The 16,006-nt window shown below is 44.6% G+C and overlaps 3 protein-coding genes across 3 annotated transcripts; all 3 read right to left on the bottom strand.

The window, feature by feature from the left end:
• Positions 1–63: 63 nt before the first annotated feature.
• LOC102276486 (protocadherin beta-16) lies at positions 64–3,898 on the bottom strand. Its single transcript, XM_070374491.1, is given in 3 exon segments — positions 64–1,118; positions 1,120–1,247; positions 1,249–3,898. Coding segments are annotated over 3 exon segments (2,388 nt in total). The 5' UTR covers positions 3,118–3,898; the 3' UTR covers positions 64–727.
• Positions 3,899–6,580: 2,682 nt separating this feature from the next.
• Positions 6,581–10,568, bottom strand: LOC102276193 (protocadherin beta-8). Its single transcript, XM_070374492.1, is given in 2 exon segments — positions 6,581–8,025; positions 8,027–10,568. Coding segments are annotated over 2 exon segments (2,370 nt in total). The 5' UTR covers positions 10,073–10,568; the 3' UTR covers positions 6,581–7,701.
• An 895-nt stretch (positions 10,569–11,463) lies between these two features.
• On the bottom strand, positions 11,464–15,539 carry PCDHB7 (protocadherin beta 7). Its single transcript, XM_070374489.1, has one exon. The coding sequence runs from the start codon at positions 15,376–15,378 to the stop codon at positions 12,922–12,924; it is 2,457 nt and encodes an 818-aa protein (XP_070230590.1). The 5' UTR covers positions 15,379–15,539; the 3' UTR covers positions 11,464–12,921.
• Positions 15,540–16,006: the final 467 nt, after the last annotated feature.

Here is a 16,006-nt window from a genome sequence, read left to right as displayed (position 1 = left end):
AGATAAGAGACATCACACAATGGAAATACTATATTTTAAATAAGTAAATGCCAATACAGAGAGAATGTTTTAAAAAGTAACATAGTTTAAGAAAATTGCTGTAATGAAAATCTAGACTGACAAATCACCCAAAATACCGGTTTTGAAAAAAAATGAAATATCAAATAGTACACATACAGATAGCATGCAGCAGATTATCTTAGTAACTGAATAAGTATTAAGAACTGACATTTAAAATGTAAACACAAAGTCAGTAAAGATACATAAGTGGAGAAAATGTGGTAATACCAACTTTGACGATAAAGCCTATTTCACTTGTTGGGATTCTGGTGAGAAATGCTTCACTGAACTGAACTATGAATCTAAGGAAACTTGTGAAGTTGAACAAAGTTGGAAATTGAGGATAAACAAAACACAGAAAATTAAATACTACCTTATTGGTGGTCGTAATATTTTAAAGAAAAAATAGAGGAAGAAAATGTCTTTATTAAATAAGTTCCTATTAGGGGACTTCCCTGGTGGCTCAGACGGTAAAGCGTCTGTCTAAAATGCGGGAGACGCGGGTTCGATCCCTGGGTCGGGAAGATCCCCTGGAGAAGCAAATGGCAATCCACTCCAGTACTATTGCCTGGAAAATCCCATGGACAGAGCAGCCTGGTAAGCTATAGTCCATGGGGTCGCAGAGAGTCGGACACGACTGAGCGACTTCACTTCCACTTATCAATTATTAAATTCCAACGCTACCCTGAAACGAGGGGTTTTCTTCGACTTCCCTGCCTATGCTCTTGGATGAAAGATTGGGGAGAATTGGCTTTAGGACCTTGAACTCATTCGTCCCAGTTTCTCTTGTTAGACACAGCTCGTACTGGTAGCTCTGGGACAGGGTCCCCGTGCCGCTGACGTCCACCAGGTGGCCTGGGAAGTGGCCCTCGGCCACCGGGCAGCGACCCGCCGAGGCCGCCCCGCCCCTCCTGCACAGTCGCACCGCCACGAACACCAGCACCGAGAAGAGGAAGAGCGACGACACCGACGCCAAGGCCACCACCAGGTAGACGGTGAGCGGGTCGGCCGGCGCCGCGGCCGCCGCTTCCGCTTCCGGGGCCGGCAGGTAGGGGCGCGAAGCCGTCCACCAGCAGCACGTGCAGCGTGACGCTGGCCGACAGCGGCGGCTCGCCGTTGTCCTTGACCAGCACCACCAGCCGCTGCTTGGGCGCGTCGCGCTCGCTCAGCAGCCGCGCCGCGCGCGCACCTCGCCGTTAGCGCCCACACGCCGAACAGCCCGGGCTCCGTGGCCTTGAGCAGCTGGTACGACAGCCAGGCGTTCTGGCCCGCGTCGCCGTCCACCGCCACCACCTTGGTCACCAGGTAGCCCGGCTCGGCCGCCCTGGGCACCAGCTCGGTGCAGGGCGCCGAGGCGTTCTGCAGCGGGTAGAGCACGAAGGGCGCGTTGTCGTTGGCGTCCGCCACGAGCACGCGCACCAGCGCCTGGCTGCTGAGCGCGGGCGAGCCGCGGTCGGTGGCGCCCACGCGGAACTCGAAGGCTCTTAGGGCCTCGTAGTCCAGGGACGTGAGGGCGAAGAGGTGGCCGTTGTCGGGGTTGATGGACACGAGGGAGGCGAGGGGCACGAGCGGGTCGGGGGTCGGCAGCAGCGAGTAGGTGACCTGGGCGTTGGCTCCCGCGTCTGTGTCTATGGCGCTGACGCTGCCGATGTGCAGGGCGGGGCTGTTGTTCTCGCGGACCCACAGGGTGTAGGAGGTCTGGGTGAAGGCGGGGGCGTTGTCGTTGACGTCGGACACCAGCACGGTTATGTTGTGCTCGGTTTTCAGTCTTGGGGTTCCCATGTCAGTGACCGTGATGGTGATGTTGTACTCTGCTCTTTCCTCTCTGTCCAGTGTTCTCTCCGTTACTAAGGTGTAGAAGTTCTTGACTGAGGGTTTTAGAAGAAAAGGAAGGTCATCTTGGATGGAGCAAGTTGTTTTCCCATTATCCCCAGAGTCAGGATCTGAAACACTGAAAACAGCAACTACAATTTCAGGGGAGTTCTCTGGGATGGGGCTGGTAAGTGCAGATACTGTCACTTCCGGAGGATTGTCATTCACATCCACTACCTGCAGGAGAAGAGTGCATTTTCCTGAGAGGCCGCCCCCATCGGTGGCCTTGACGTCCACTTCATAAGAGAGAACTGTTTCAAAATCTACTTGTTTTCTCAGTCGAATTTCTCCTGTTTTTGGATTTACCTCCAAAGTTTTACTAATATCTTCAGAAGGCTGAAAGAATGTGTATGATATTTTCCCATAGAGTCCACTGTCTACATCGCTGGCAGAAACAGTGACAACCAGGGAGCCTACGGGGCTGTTTTCAGGAATATGCACCTTGTAGAGCAACTGCTGAAACTGAGGGGCGTTATCGTTGATGTCCACCACTTCAATGCGAACCTGGGCTGTCCCATACCTTGGTGGAGAGCCGCCATCCAGCGCTGTCAGCGTTAATGAGATTTCGGGCTCCTCCTCCCGATCCAGCTCTTTGTCCAACACCAGCTCAGGGTATTTTCTGCCATCACTGCGCTTGTGGGTTATAACCCGGAAATGGAAGTTGGGGCTAATTGTATAGTTCTGAATATTGTTGCTGCCTACATCCAAGTCCAGAGCATTACTCAGAGGGAATGCAGTTCCTGTAGGACTGTTTTCCGGTATTTTTAGAATAATTTCTCTTTCATTGAACACGGGGGAATGGTCATTGATGTCCTTCACCCTCAGTTCTGCCTGGAATATCTCTAAAGGTTTTTCCATTAATACTTGGAAATGTAGTATGCAAGGCTCAGTTGGACCGCATAGCTCCTCTCGATCTAGCTTCTCATTTAGGAGCAAATCCCCCGTCTGAACCTTGAGCTGCAAATGCTCTTTGTTCCCCTGGGAAATGATCCGGACCGCTCGAGTAGCCATCTCTGCCAACCCCAACTCCAGATCTTTTGCTAAATTTGCCACAAAGGAGCCTCTCTCTGTTTCTTCTACTACTGAATAGGGCCCCAAATCAGCGCTCCCCCAAGACATGCTCAGGCAAACAAAGAAAACTAGGACTTGCCTTTGTCTGTGATTGTGCATCCGTCCAGTCTCCATTGCTGTTTCCTGACAACTAGGTTCACAGGAGCTTCATAAATGCCCAAGATCCTGGTAGCCCTAGCAGGTCAAAGCTTTGTCACTAAATAAAGTTTTAGAGAGGTTTCACACTCACTTTCGCTGTGGCTGAGAAAGCTATTCTTCAGGCAGTTTCCAGGCAGTGTGAAACTAGCTGGATACTGGAGCTACTGTTTTTAAGGCAAGTCTTTTTTTTTATCACCTTAACCTGCAGCGCCACCATGCGTTCTGTCTCATCTTTACTGGTTTCACTGAATGCAAAACTGAATGCAGTTATCCTAAATGTACCAGATAGGTTGTCAACTGTGTTCATTAATTTAAAACACTAAGTTCTATTTCCATATGGCTTTTATGAGTTCAGGAAGAGCTGTGTTGTTGCACAGAAGTACAAAGAGCAAAATTTCATTTATGTTAATGTTCAGAGTTAATGATTAAAATAATTTAATTATCATTTAAGTTAAAAAGAATATACACTTTAGTATATCATTTTCACGGTAAATATTATAGAATTATAAATGAGTAGACACTGCAAAATTGCAATCAATTATGTTTCTAAAGAGAGTATTTTACCAATGCCTTATTAAAGAATATTACTTCTTCATTCCAACACCTAAGTCTGAGGACAGTGAGTTTCCAAAACTTTCATGTTTCATGGCTTTCCAAAAGTTTCATGTTCCAAAACTTCCCCAAACGGGAGTCTAATAGTTATTAGGCCTGCCATGTTTTTGGATTTAAAAAAAAATCATGAGAATGATTTGTTTTATTCTTTTTTTTTTTTAAAGATCCCCTTGAGAAGGAAATGGCAACCCAATCCAGTTTTCTTGCCTGGGAAATCCTATGGACAGAGGAGCCTGGTGGACTACAGTCTATGGGTGGCAAGAGGAGGACATGACTTAGCGACTAAACCACCACCACACTATCTACGGTGTAAAATGTGAATTAAAAAGGCTTACAATTTATTTTATTTACTAAAACCTAGCCTGAAATATTGGGATATTGTGTTCATTTTGGGATATCACATTTAAAGTACATTGATAAGTCAGAGTGTATCCATAGGAATTTTAAATAAAGAAAAGAGGGCGTCAAAGTACCAGAGTTCAAGAGTATGAAGAGCTGTCATGTAACACTGTTTACACTATTCATATGCAGTGGGTAGTGTTAGAGTGAATGAATGGGCTTGCTCAAAGCAGGTTTATACTTTCTATGACAAAATAATTAAGTGATTAGATCTGCCTTTTTTTTTGTTTGTTTGTTTCATACATGACATTTCACATGTTTCAATGCCATTCTCCCAAATCTTCCCACCCTCTCCCTCTCCCACAGAGTCCATAAGCCTGTTCTATACATCAGTGTCTCTTTTGCTGTCTCGTATACAGGGTTATCGTTACCATCTTTCTAAATTCCATATATATGCGTTAGTATACTTGTTTTATTCTTTTTTTTAAAAAACAGCTTTAATGAGATGTAGTTCACATACCATAAAATTATACATTCAAAATGTATAATTCAGTGGCTTTTAGTATATTCACATCCACAACCACAGTCAATTTTAGAACATTTTCTACCTCAAACCCATACCCTTTAGTTCAGATTTTCCAGTTTTATAATTGAAATTGAATTTTGGTAAAGATTCATAATATATTTATAAACTCAGTGTTTTTGTTTAACTATATTTAGAAGTTTGTCTAATACTTTGTCTAGGGTTAAAGCATCTAATCAATAAGGTCTAAACTCCTGTCACAAAGGTCTTTGTATGCCTTTCTTTGGCCATAGGTGGTACTGCCAGACTGGATAATTTTCTTTCAAGCAGCCAACAGTAAGCAGAATAATGGCCACCTACCCAAAGATACTCATGCCCTAATTCCCAAAGTCTGTAATAATGTTCTTACATGTCAAAAGAGAATTCATAAATGTAATTAAATTGAGGACCCTGTGAAGGAGAGGTTATCTTGGATTATCTGGGAGGGACAGAACCTTTCCTGGCTATGATCAAGGGAGATATGATTACAGAAGAACTGGAGTAAGGGACAGAGTGTTGCTGGCTTTGAATGTAGATTAAAGAGACCATGAGTCAAGTAATATAGGCAGCATCTAAAAGCTGGAAAAGACCAAGAAATTAATTCTCCTCTAGAGCCACCAGAAAGAAATGCATCCCTGCTAACATCCTGAATTTAGCCCAGACTCATGTCAGACATCACACCTACAGAACTATATAGTAGCACATTTTTATTGTTTTGAGAAACTATGTTTGTGGTAATTTTTAATAGCAGCAATACAAAACTAATACACATAAACATGAATTTTCATGCACCCAGCATCCAAGTCAGCAAAAATTCATCACTCTACAAGGACAGCATTATCAGAGCAAATGCTTAAGAATGTCTGATTCAGCTCTTGTGATCCATTTTTTCAAAATAGTCATTTATGACTCTCTAAATCTTTTTTCAGTATAATTTTTTAAAGAGATGTTGTCAAAGCCATATGGTTAATTTTAACAGAAAATTACTAGAGCCTATTGGCTCTATTAACATTCCAGAATCTCTAAATTGTTTAGTGATAAAAATTCTGCCACATAATTGCTCATACTTTTCTGAAATTAGTTATTTCATTCAGAATACTAGAATAGCTACTGCTTCAAAACAAATAGTGGGCTAATGTGAATATAGTATTTTAATCTGAGTAAGGAACTTACAAATTGTGTATAATAAACTTTCAAAAAAAAGAATATGTATATTAGGATTGACAGAAAAAGACTGAAGAAATAGTACAAAAATACAACCATAGGGTTAATTCTACTCTCTATTCAGAGCATTCATTTCTTCAGTAATGAATGTGATATGTTGAGAAGGTACAGGAATATAATCAGACTGATTGGATTATGATGAAGATCAACTGTGGTATCTGACCCAGCTTACTTAGGTCAATGCTGCTATAAGAACTTTGGGTTCATTGGTTCAGAGCAGTGTGATCTTTGGTACAGAACCAAAATCAAGGAATAGACTAAAAGTTACATTTCTACATGTGAGTTCAGTTTGTGAAAAAGAATTTCACTTTCTCAGTTTTGAAGACAGTGCTACCAGTTAGTGCTTGCTGGCATAGCATCTGGGTTAAGAACTGGGGTACTCAATTCAAATAGACTTAGAATATATTTCACATTTTTTTCCATTTATTACTTCCAAATTGTGTGCAAGTAAAAGAGGAGATAATATGTCAACTTCCTTAGGGTTTGGCAGAAGATTATAAAAATAATGAACGTAAAGCACTCCTCACTCTAAATTAGTGATCAAGAAAAAATGACAAAGATCAGTTACATCGAATTCTCTTACACTTAAGAGTTGTGCATTCTACTGTATTATATAATATTTTAACACACTATCTTACTGTGAGAGCATTAGGATTGGATTCTGCTGGAGGTAGCACAAAACTAAAACAATAGAGGCTTAAATGAGATAGAAATCCCTTTATTTCCCAAGTAAAAAAAGTTCAGAAGTAGGCAATTCAGGGATGACATGATGACTCCGATTATCAGGGATCCTCATATCTTTAGAGTTTATGCTACACTGACTGTCTTGAACCATTATTTCCATCTTTAGTTTTGCTTTATGGCTCAATATGACATTATATTCCAAAGGTTACTCACACATTCCAAGCAGCAAAGGCAGTTAGAGAAAGACAAAAGGGACCCCCCAGCCACTTCCTAGATGAATCACCTTGCTTTTAAAGGCCTTTCTGAAACTCTCTTAGAACATTCTCATATACATTTCTTTGACAGTAACCTAGTCAAATGTTTTATTATAGCTGCCAAGAAGGTTGGGAAAATGTTTTCTTTTAACTAAGTACACTAATGTTCTAAATGAAATTTGGGGATCTGTTACTAAAGAAGAAAAGATGAATGGAGTTTAAGTGGCTACTGCATACTCTGTCATAGATGATCAATGTTTCTCAAGTGGGAAAAGCCAGTTTCCTACTATGCCCTTTCATCTCACTAAATAAACAGTGTAGCTTTTTCTCCCTTTTTAACACCAATGAAACTAAATGAAAAGCAATTAAAACAATTATATTAAAACTAACATTGGTATATTAATGAAACACAATTAGTATAACATTTTAAGAGAAAATATGATCAAAGTGCTATGACAGCAGAATAAAGCAAGAACCAGATTCTCACTGTATCAGTTCTCTCTCCTTTCATATTAGTCATGGCTCAGTGTGTTAGTACGGTAGTGCTCTTACATATTTACTTGTTAAACTATGCAGAAAAAGTTAAGCGAATACAACTGATAATAATTTCCCATTGTTTTTTCCTCATATAGATCTAAGCTATGCCAGAACAAGGGTTTGTACAGCTATTGACTTCATCATTGTTTTCAGGCAACATTTAGGACCATTAATCTTGTTATAGTAATGAGAAAAAGATACCATTTTTAAAAACAAATTTTGCAAGTAAGTTTAGTGTTTTAAAGGTTCATGGTAAGTTGCCAGAAAAACCTTTAACCGTCATCAATTTAAAATATTTGTTATATTAAAAACAACTATTGTCACTGAATACTGAAACTAAAGTCTTCCCTAAAATTGGGGATTTATTTCTGGCCCCGGGAAATGGCTCTGAAACTTGGGTACAACTGGCTTTAGGAATTTGAACTCGCCGGTCCCGGTACCTCCCATCAGGCACACCTCGTACTGGTAGCTCTGCGACAGGGTCCCCGTGCCGCTGACGTCCACCAGGTGGCCCGGGAAGTGGCCCTCGGCCAGCGGGCAGCGACCCGCCGAGGCCGCCCCTCCCCTCCTGCACAGCCGCACCGCCACGAACACCAGCACCGAGAAGAGAAAGAGCGACGACACCGACGCCAAGGCCACCACCAGGTAGACGGTGAGCGGGTCGGCCGGCGCGCCGCGCCGCCGCCTCCTCCTTCCGGGGCCGGCAGGTAGGGCTGCGCGCGAAGCCGTCCACCAGCAGCACGTGCAGCGTGACGCTGGCCGACAGCGGCGGCTCGCCGTTGTCCTTGACCAGCACCACCAGCCGCTGCTTGGGCGTGTCGCGCTCGCTCAGCAGCCGCGCCGTGCGCACTTCGCCGTTGTGCGCCCACACGCCGAACAGCCCGGGCTCCGTGGCCTTGAGCAGCTGGTACGACAGCCAGGCGTTCTGGCCCCCGTCGCCGTCCACCGCCACCACCTTGGTCACCAGGTAGCCCGGCTCGGCCGCCCTGGGCACCAGCTCGGTGCAGGGCGCCGAGGCGTTCTGCAGCGGGTAGAGCACGAAGGGCGCGTTGTCGTTGGCGTCCGCCACGAGCACGCGCACCAGCGCCTGGCTGCTGAGCGCGGGCGAGCCGCGGTCGGTGGCGCCCACGTGGAACTCGAAGGCTCTTAGGGCCTCGTAGTCCAGGGACGTGAGGGCGAAGAGGTGGCCATTGTCGGGGTTGATGGACACGAGGGAGGCGAGGGGCACGAGCGGGTCGGGCGGCGGCAGCAGCGAGTAGGTGACCTGGGCGTTGGCGCCCGCGTCTGTGTCTGTGGCGCTGACGCTGCCGATGTGCAGGGCGGGGCTGTTGTTCTCGCGGACCCACAGGGTGTAGGAGGTCTGGGTGAAGGTGGGGGCGTTGTCGTTGACGTCGGACACCAGCACGGTTATGTTGTGCTCGGTTTTCAGTCTGGGTGTCCCCAAGTCCGTGACAGCGATGATGATGTTGTATTCGGCTCTGGTCTCTCTGTCTAGCGGTCGCTCTGTTACTAGGGTGTAAAAATTTTCCATGGAAGATTTCAGCAAAAACGGTAGATCGTACTGAACGGAGCAACTTACTTTCCCATTCTCTTCAGAGTCAAGATCTGAAACACTGAAAACTGCAACCACAGTCTCAGGCGAGTTCTCAGGGATCTGTCCAGTGAGTGCAGACATGGTGACTTCTGGGGCATTGTCGTTCACATCCACGACTTGAATCAGAACGGTGCATTTTCCAGAAAGGCTTCCAGTATCGATGGCCTCGATATTGACCTCATAGGACTGAGTTGTTTCGAAATCAAGTTGTTTTTTCAGCCGAATTTCTCCAGTCATGGCATTGATCTCAAAGGTTTTGCTAATGTCTTCTGAAGCCTGGGAAAGTGAATAGGAAATCTCTCCATTGACTCCTGTGTCTACATCGGTAGCAGAGACTTTGACAACAAGGAAGCCTTTGGGGCTGTCCTCAGGGATCTTTACTCTGTAGAAAGGCTGTTCAAATTCAGGGGCGTTATCATTGATGTCCACGACTTCTATGTAGATGTGAGCGGTGCCAGACCGTGGTGGAGAACCACCATCCTGAGCAGTGAGGGTTAACCTGAACTCAGCTTCCTCCTCGCGATCCAGTACTTTGTCCAGCACAAGTTCTGGATATTTTCTGCCATCGCTGCGTTTGCGAGTGAGGACCCGAAAATAGGAGTTGGGACTGATTATATAATTTTCAATATTATTTTGGCCTACATCCATGTCCTGAGCATTCTTTAGAGGAAATGTAGTGCCAGGAAGACTGTTCTCTGATATTTTTAACAACATATCTCCATCCCTGAACACTGGAGTATGGTCATTTATGTCTGTTACCTGTAGCTCAGCTTGAAAAAACTCTAAGGGATTCTCTAGTAAAACCTGGAAACGCAGCACACATGGCTCTGTCTGACCACACAGTTCCTCGCGGTCCAGTTTCTTATTTAGCAGTAAATCCCCAGACTCCTGATCCAGCTGCAAATACAGTTTGTTCCCTTTGGAAATGACCCTTGCTCCCCGACTGGAGAGTTCCCCCTGCCCCAGACCCAGGTCTTTTGCTAAATTGGTTACAAAAGAGCTCCCCTCAGCTTCCTCCACGACAGAATAACGCCTAGATTCAAAGCCCGCCAGAGCTAAGTGTAAGAAGAGAAAGAAGAAAAGGACTTGCCTTTGTCTGCAAACAAGCTTCCTGCTGGCCTCCATTATTCTTGCCCGGTATAGCCTCTGGCGAGGATGGTTCCGCTGAGCTGTAAAGGCCTCAATATCTTGTGGTTTACCTCAGAAATATTTCCGTGAGTAGCCCTTGACGGAAGACCTAGTCGTACTGTGACACCCAAGCTTCCCGTGGGCTTCCAGGCTCTGCTTACAAGTTCTGCCTTTAATAGAACCGCAGCTGCGGTTTAGGTATGTACCTTCTTATCCTGCAGCGCCACCACGCGTCCTCAGAGGAACTTGTATTTTCCGGGTTGAAATGGATGCAGTGTTCCCAGCTTTTTTTTTTTTTTTTTTAATTTTGGCCGCGCTGCGTTGCTTCTGGGATCTGCGTTCCCTGACCATGGACTGAACCCATGTCACTTCAGTGAAAGCAAGGAATTGTAACTACTAGACCACCAGGGAACTCCCCAGTGTTCCCAACTCTTGACAGTATTATGTATCACCGACATATCTAAGGTTCAGTTCAGTTCAGTCACTCAGTCATGTCCGACTCTTCGACCCAATGGACTGCAGCACGCCAGGCGTCTCTTAGAATACTGTTTTTACTATTTCCCACCCTAAGGTTCAGACAACTGTCTGAGGGCCATACAGGAGAAATGATAGTAGACTGACTACTTTCAATAATGCTAATTGAGTTTGGAGCAAAAGAAAATATGTGACAGTCTGATAAGAAAGACTATGCAGAAATTTAAATGTATATGGTAACAGAAAACTTTGAGAATTGGACAATTTTACTGCCATGAACTATGGGAATAATTAGTAGCTATAAACCTTGGACACATTATTTAACCAGTGTCTCCGTTTCCTCATCTGTCTAAGGTGACAATATTAAAGGTATTTACCCATTGGGATGCTGTGAGTTCCCCACTTAAAGATGAGGAAACTGAGGCAGAAAGAAATTAACCTTATACACACATACACCAGGCATGTTTTTTGATGCCATCAGGTAGCTCAGTTTGCATTAGTCCATTGCCATGACTAGAAAAACAAGATTCACATGGCAGAAGAATTCATGAGCAGCATTATTTCAGATAGATGTTATCATATCAAATGATGAAACACAAAGGCTGGAGAGTTTGTTTAGTAGAGGTATAATCGGATCATATCGATGAGTCTGTATCTCAGAAGTGTTCTAGTTTTCATTCCACTTCTTACAGTGTCATTTTTTTCCATCTTTTTTAAAGTTAGTGGATAATTACAATATTGTGATTTTTTTTTTTTTTGCCATCAACATGAATTAACATTAGGTATACATATGTGCCCTTTTTCTTGAATGTCCCTCCTACCTCCCTCCCCTTCGCAACACTCTGGGTTGTCACAGAGCACTGACTTGTTCTCTATGCCATACATAGAGAATTTCCCACTGGCTATCTATTTTACATATGATAATATATATATGTTTCAATGCTATTCCTCTCAAATCATCCCACTCTTTACTTCCCCTACTGTGTCCAAAAATCCTTACAGTGTCCATTTAAAAAAATCTTTTATTTTGAAAAATTTCAAACCCCATAATGAAGGAGAGTAGTATGACAAACTCCCAGGTACTCATAGCGAGTTAGAACAGGTATCAGTATTTTGCCATAATTGTTTACCCTATATCCCCAACATTTTCACATCCCAAACTAAATTTTCACTGGTAAAAATTTTATTATACATCTCTAACTTTCAGTTTTTTAAAAACACTACAGTGACCTTACCACACCTAAGAAATTGTTAATATTGTTTAATATCAGTTTATAGTCAGACTTTTCTAATTATTTCTAAGTTGTATTGATTGAATCAAAATTCAAACAAGATCCACCATCCATTATATTTAGATAGTATGTCTTAATTTCTATCATTGTGTAAAATTCTGTTCCTCCCCTTTTCCTGATGCAGCACTGAAGTCTATTGAATATAACTTTAAAAATAAACTTTCAATTTAAAGGAAAAAATGTGTTAAAAAGAGCAGATAGGGGCTAATGTAGGAAAATTACTGCAATGGGAGGGAAATAATAAGTGATTAAAATTAATAATTGTATAATATTTCTATTCATGGTCATTAATCTTTTCTATGAAATGCAGGTCATGGGTTTAGATAACAAGAAGCCACAGATAGATCTTTCAATTGTTTTTGAGATTTGGTTAGGTCAGAGCTTTAAAAATAATACTTGAATTATTATCCACAAAAACTGTATTGTTAGTTTATAAGAAAATAAAACCACAATACACATCTTATTCTTTACAAATACAGAAAAGACTGTACAGAGATATGAGAAAAACATTTCTCTTTAATTAGGCAGAAACTTGCCAGGTGATATCTAACAAGAGAAAAGAGTATAGCATCACAATAAGGCCCCAGAATCAGATTTAAGAGATGCTTAGTTCTACCATTTTTCACTTGGTGACCTTCGTGAACTCAAAGAAGCTCTATGAACATATGTTTGCTCGTTTTTAAAATACCTCCCATCATAGGTTTGTAAAATTGAAAATGTCTAAGTATATATTGCATAGTTTTTTTTTTTTAATTTAGGTACTTGCACAGCACTCTAATTCACTAAGAAAATAAAAGTAGCAATAATATTTGAAGACAGTGAATTCCAATTTAAAACGTCTCAAACAAGATTTGTCATGTAATAGCCTGCACACAAAGCATAATTGAAGCAAAAGATGACAATACACAATCCATGCTTTGTGTTCTTAGGGCCAAAGGTGAATCCTTTTCTGCGTGAAGAAATTCATTCTTTGACCTTAGGAATACCGGAAATGATGTGAAAGCATTCCTCTACAAGTAAATTGAGATAAATTTCTTAACAGGAATATATTCACAGATATAGTAACGGTATTTTTCATTTTTACCACAAACCCAAATCATTCCGATATGAGGGATATTCTTCCACTTCCCTGCCTATGCTCTGGAATGCGAGATTGGGGAGAATCGGCTTCAGGAATTTGAACTCGCCAGTACCAGAGCCTCCCATCAGACCCACCTCGCACTGGTAGCTCTGGGACAGGGTCCCCGTGCCGCTGACGTCCACCAGGTGGCCTGGGAAGTGGCCCTCGGCCACCGGGCAGCGACCCGCCGAGGCCGCCCCGCCCCTCCTGCACAGCCGCACCGCCACGAACACCAGCACCGAGAAGAGAAAGAGCGACGACACCGACGCCAAGGCCACCACCAGGTAGACGGTGAGCGGGTCGGCCGGCGCCGCGGCCGCCGCTTCCGCTTCCGGGGCCGGCAGGTAGGGCTGCGAGAAGCCGTCCACCAGCAGCACGTGCAGCGTGACGCTGGCCGACAGCGGCGGCTCGCCGTTGTCCTTGACCAGCACCACCAGCCGCTGCTTGGGTGCGTCGCGCTCGCTCAGCAGCCGCGCCGTGCGCACCTCGCCGTTGTGCGCCCACACGCCGAACAGCCCGGGCTCCGTGGCCTTGAGCAGCTGGTACGACAGCCAGGCGTTCTGGCCCGCGTCGCCGTCCACCGCCACCACCTTGGTCACCAGGTAGCCCGGCTCGGCCGCCCTGGGCACCAGCTCGGTGCAGGGCGCCGAGGCGTTCTGCAGCGGGTAGAGCACGAAGGGCGCGTTGTCGTTGGCGTCCGCCACGAGCACGCGCACCAGCGCCTGGCTGCTGAGCGCGGGCGAGCCGCGGTCGGTGGCGCCCACGTGGAACTCGAAGGCTCTTAGGGCCTCGTAGTCCAGGGACGTGAGGGCGAAGAGGTGGCCATTGTCGGTGTTGATGGACACGAGGGAGGCGAGGGGCACGAGCGGGTCGGGGGGCGGCAGCAGCGAGTAGGTGACCTGGGCGTTGGCGCCCGCGTCTGTGTCTGTGGCGCTGACGCTGCCGATGTGCAGGGCGGGGCTGTTGTTCTCGCGGACCCACAGGGTGTAGGAGGTCTGAGTGAAGGTGGGGGCGTTGTCGTTGACGTCGGACACCAGCACGGTTATGTTGTGCTCGGTTTTCAGTCTTGGGGTTCCCATGTCAGTGACCGTGATGGTGATGTTATACTCGGCTCTTTCCTCTCTGTCCAGTGGACTGTCCGTTACCAAGGTGTAGTAGTTCTCTACAGATGGCTTCAGGACGAAGGGGAGATCGTCTTGGATAGAACACACCATCTTTGCATTGTTCCCCGAATCTCTGTCTCGAATCCTAAAAACAGCTACGACTGTTTCAAGTGAATTTTCTTGAATTGGGCTAGTAAGTGATGACATGAGCAGTTCTGGTGGATTGTCGTTTATATCTGTTACCTGAATCACCACCGTACATTTTCCAGATAGTCCTCCGCCATCTTTGGCCTGAATAGTTAATGTGTAAGTTTGAATTACCTCATAGTTCAATTCAGCTTTGAGATAAACACTGCCGGATGTTGGATTGATTTGAAATGTGTTGAGAATTCTTTCAGTAGCATAAAAAAATGCATAAACTATTTCCCCATTACTTCCCGTATCTAAATCTCTAGCTGAGACAGTGACAACCAGAGAGCCCACAGGGCTGTCCTCACACAACTGCACCTTGTAGAGAGGCTGTACAAATTCAGGCGCGTTGTCATTTATGTCCAAAACCAGGATGCGCACCAGGGTAGTCCCTGATCTGGGCGGAGAGCCACCATCCAAGGCGGTGAGGATTAAACTGAGTTCAGGCACCTCTTCTCGATCCAGGGGTCTATCCAGGACCAATTCAGGATAGATAATCCCATCTGCACCATTATGAACACTAATGTGGAAATAGGCATTGGGGCTGATGGTATAGTTTCTCACATTATTGGTTCCAATATCTGAATCCTGTGCACTTTGTAGAAGAAATGCCGCCCCTGGGGTGGTACTTTCTAATATTTTCAAGAGAATCTCTCTATCCAGAAATACTGGAGAATGATCATTGATATCTCTAACCCATAATTTAGCACGGAAAATCTCAAAAGGCTTTTCCATTAACAACTGGAACGGTAGCACACAAGGCTCTTTGGGGCCGCACAGTTCCTCTCGGTCTAATTTCTCATTTAGAGATACATCACCAGTAAGCGGATCGAGTAGTAAAAATCCTATTTTTTGGTCTGAAATGACTCTAGGCTCCCGGGCTGATAGTTCCTCCATCCCCAACCCCAGGTCATGTGCTAGGTTCGCCAGAAGGGTGCCTCTCTCAGCTTCCTCCTCCACAAAATACACTAGCGGTTCCTCAGCAGCCCAGGACATTCCCAGAAATACACAAAGAAAGAGGACTTGCCTTTGCTGCACAGCACATTCCACTCTGGCGTCCATTCTTCGTTTAACCAGTCTTTCAAAAACACTTTCTCTCGTTCTTAAGCAACTCAGAAATGGCATCAATCGAATCCTTAGAAATGAAGTGGATAACAGCAATACTTGTAGGGAGGAATTCCCATTTTACCCAACTCTTCTTACCACGGTTTCCTTTCCTCTATTGTTATAGTGTGGCCAGCTTTCCTCTAAACGCTGGCATCCGCAACATCCTTGATGCGAATATTTTTTTCTCTTTTTAGCCTGCAGCGCCACCTTGCGTTTTGTGGGTGTTATTCCCGATTTTAAGAATAGAGCAAAAAGATGGCGGATTAAAGGAACTGAAGTAGGAGTGATTTTTTACCCCCAAGTTTCTTTGCTGTTTTATTTCATTTTTTTTTTTCTCAACTAGCCATCGTACGCCTAGTAAGTTCTTACATCGTTTCCCTCTCTGTGAGTGCACTCGCAGAAAAATAAATCAGCTGTTTTCTTATAATTTATGTACACAAAATTAAATCAGCTGTTTTCTTATAATTTATGTACACAAAATTCCACTGTGGCGTCCATTCTTCGTTTAACCAGTCTTTCAAAAACACTTTCTCTCGTTCTTAAGCAACTCAGAAATGGCATCAATGGCATTTGAAATGGCACCGAACTCCCCTCCCATCTACACTGGCTATAATTTATTGTGTACGTAAATTATAACTCCTGTATG

This window comes from Bos mutus, chromosome 7 (genome assembly GCF_027580195.1).
Source record: "Bos mutus isolate GX-2022 chromosome 7, NWIPB_WYAK_1.1, whole genome shotgun sequence".
NCBI lineage: Eukaryota > Metazoa > Chordata > Mammalia > Artiodactyla > Bovidae > Bos > Bos mutus.
Note: the sequence above shows the minus strand (reverse complement) of the source record. Positions and strands in the feature narration are given on the sequence as shown.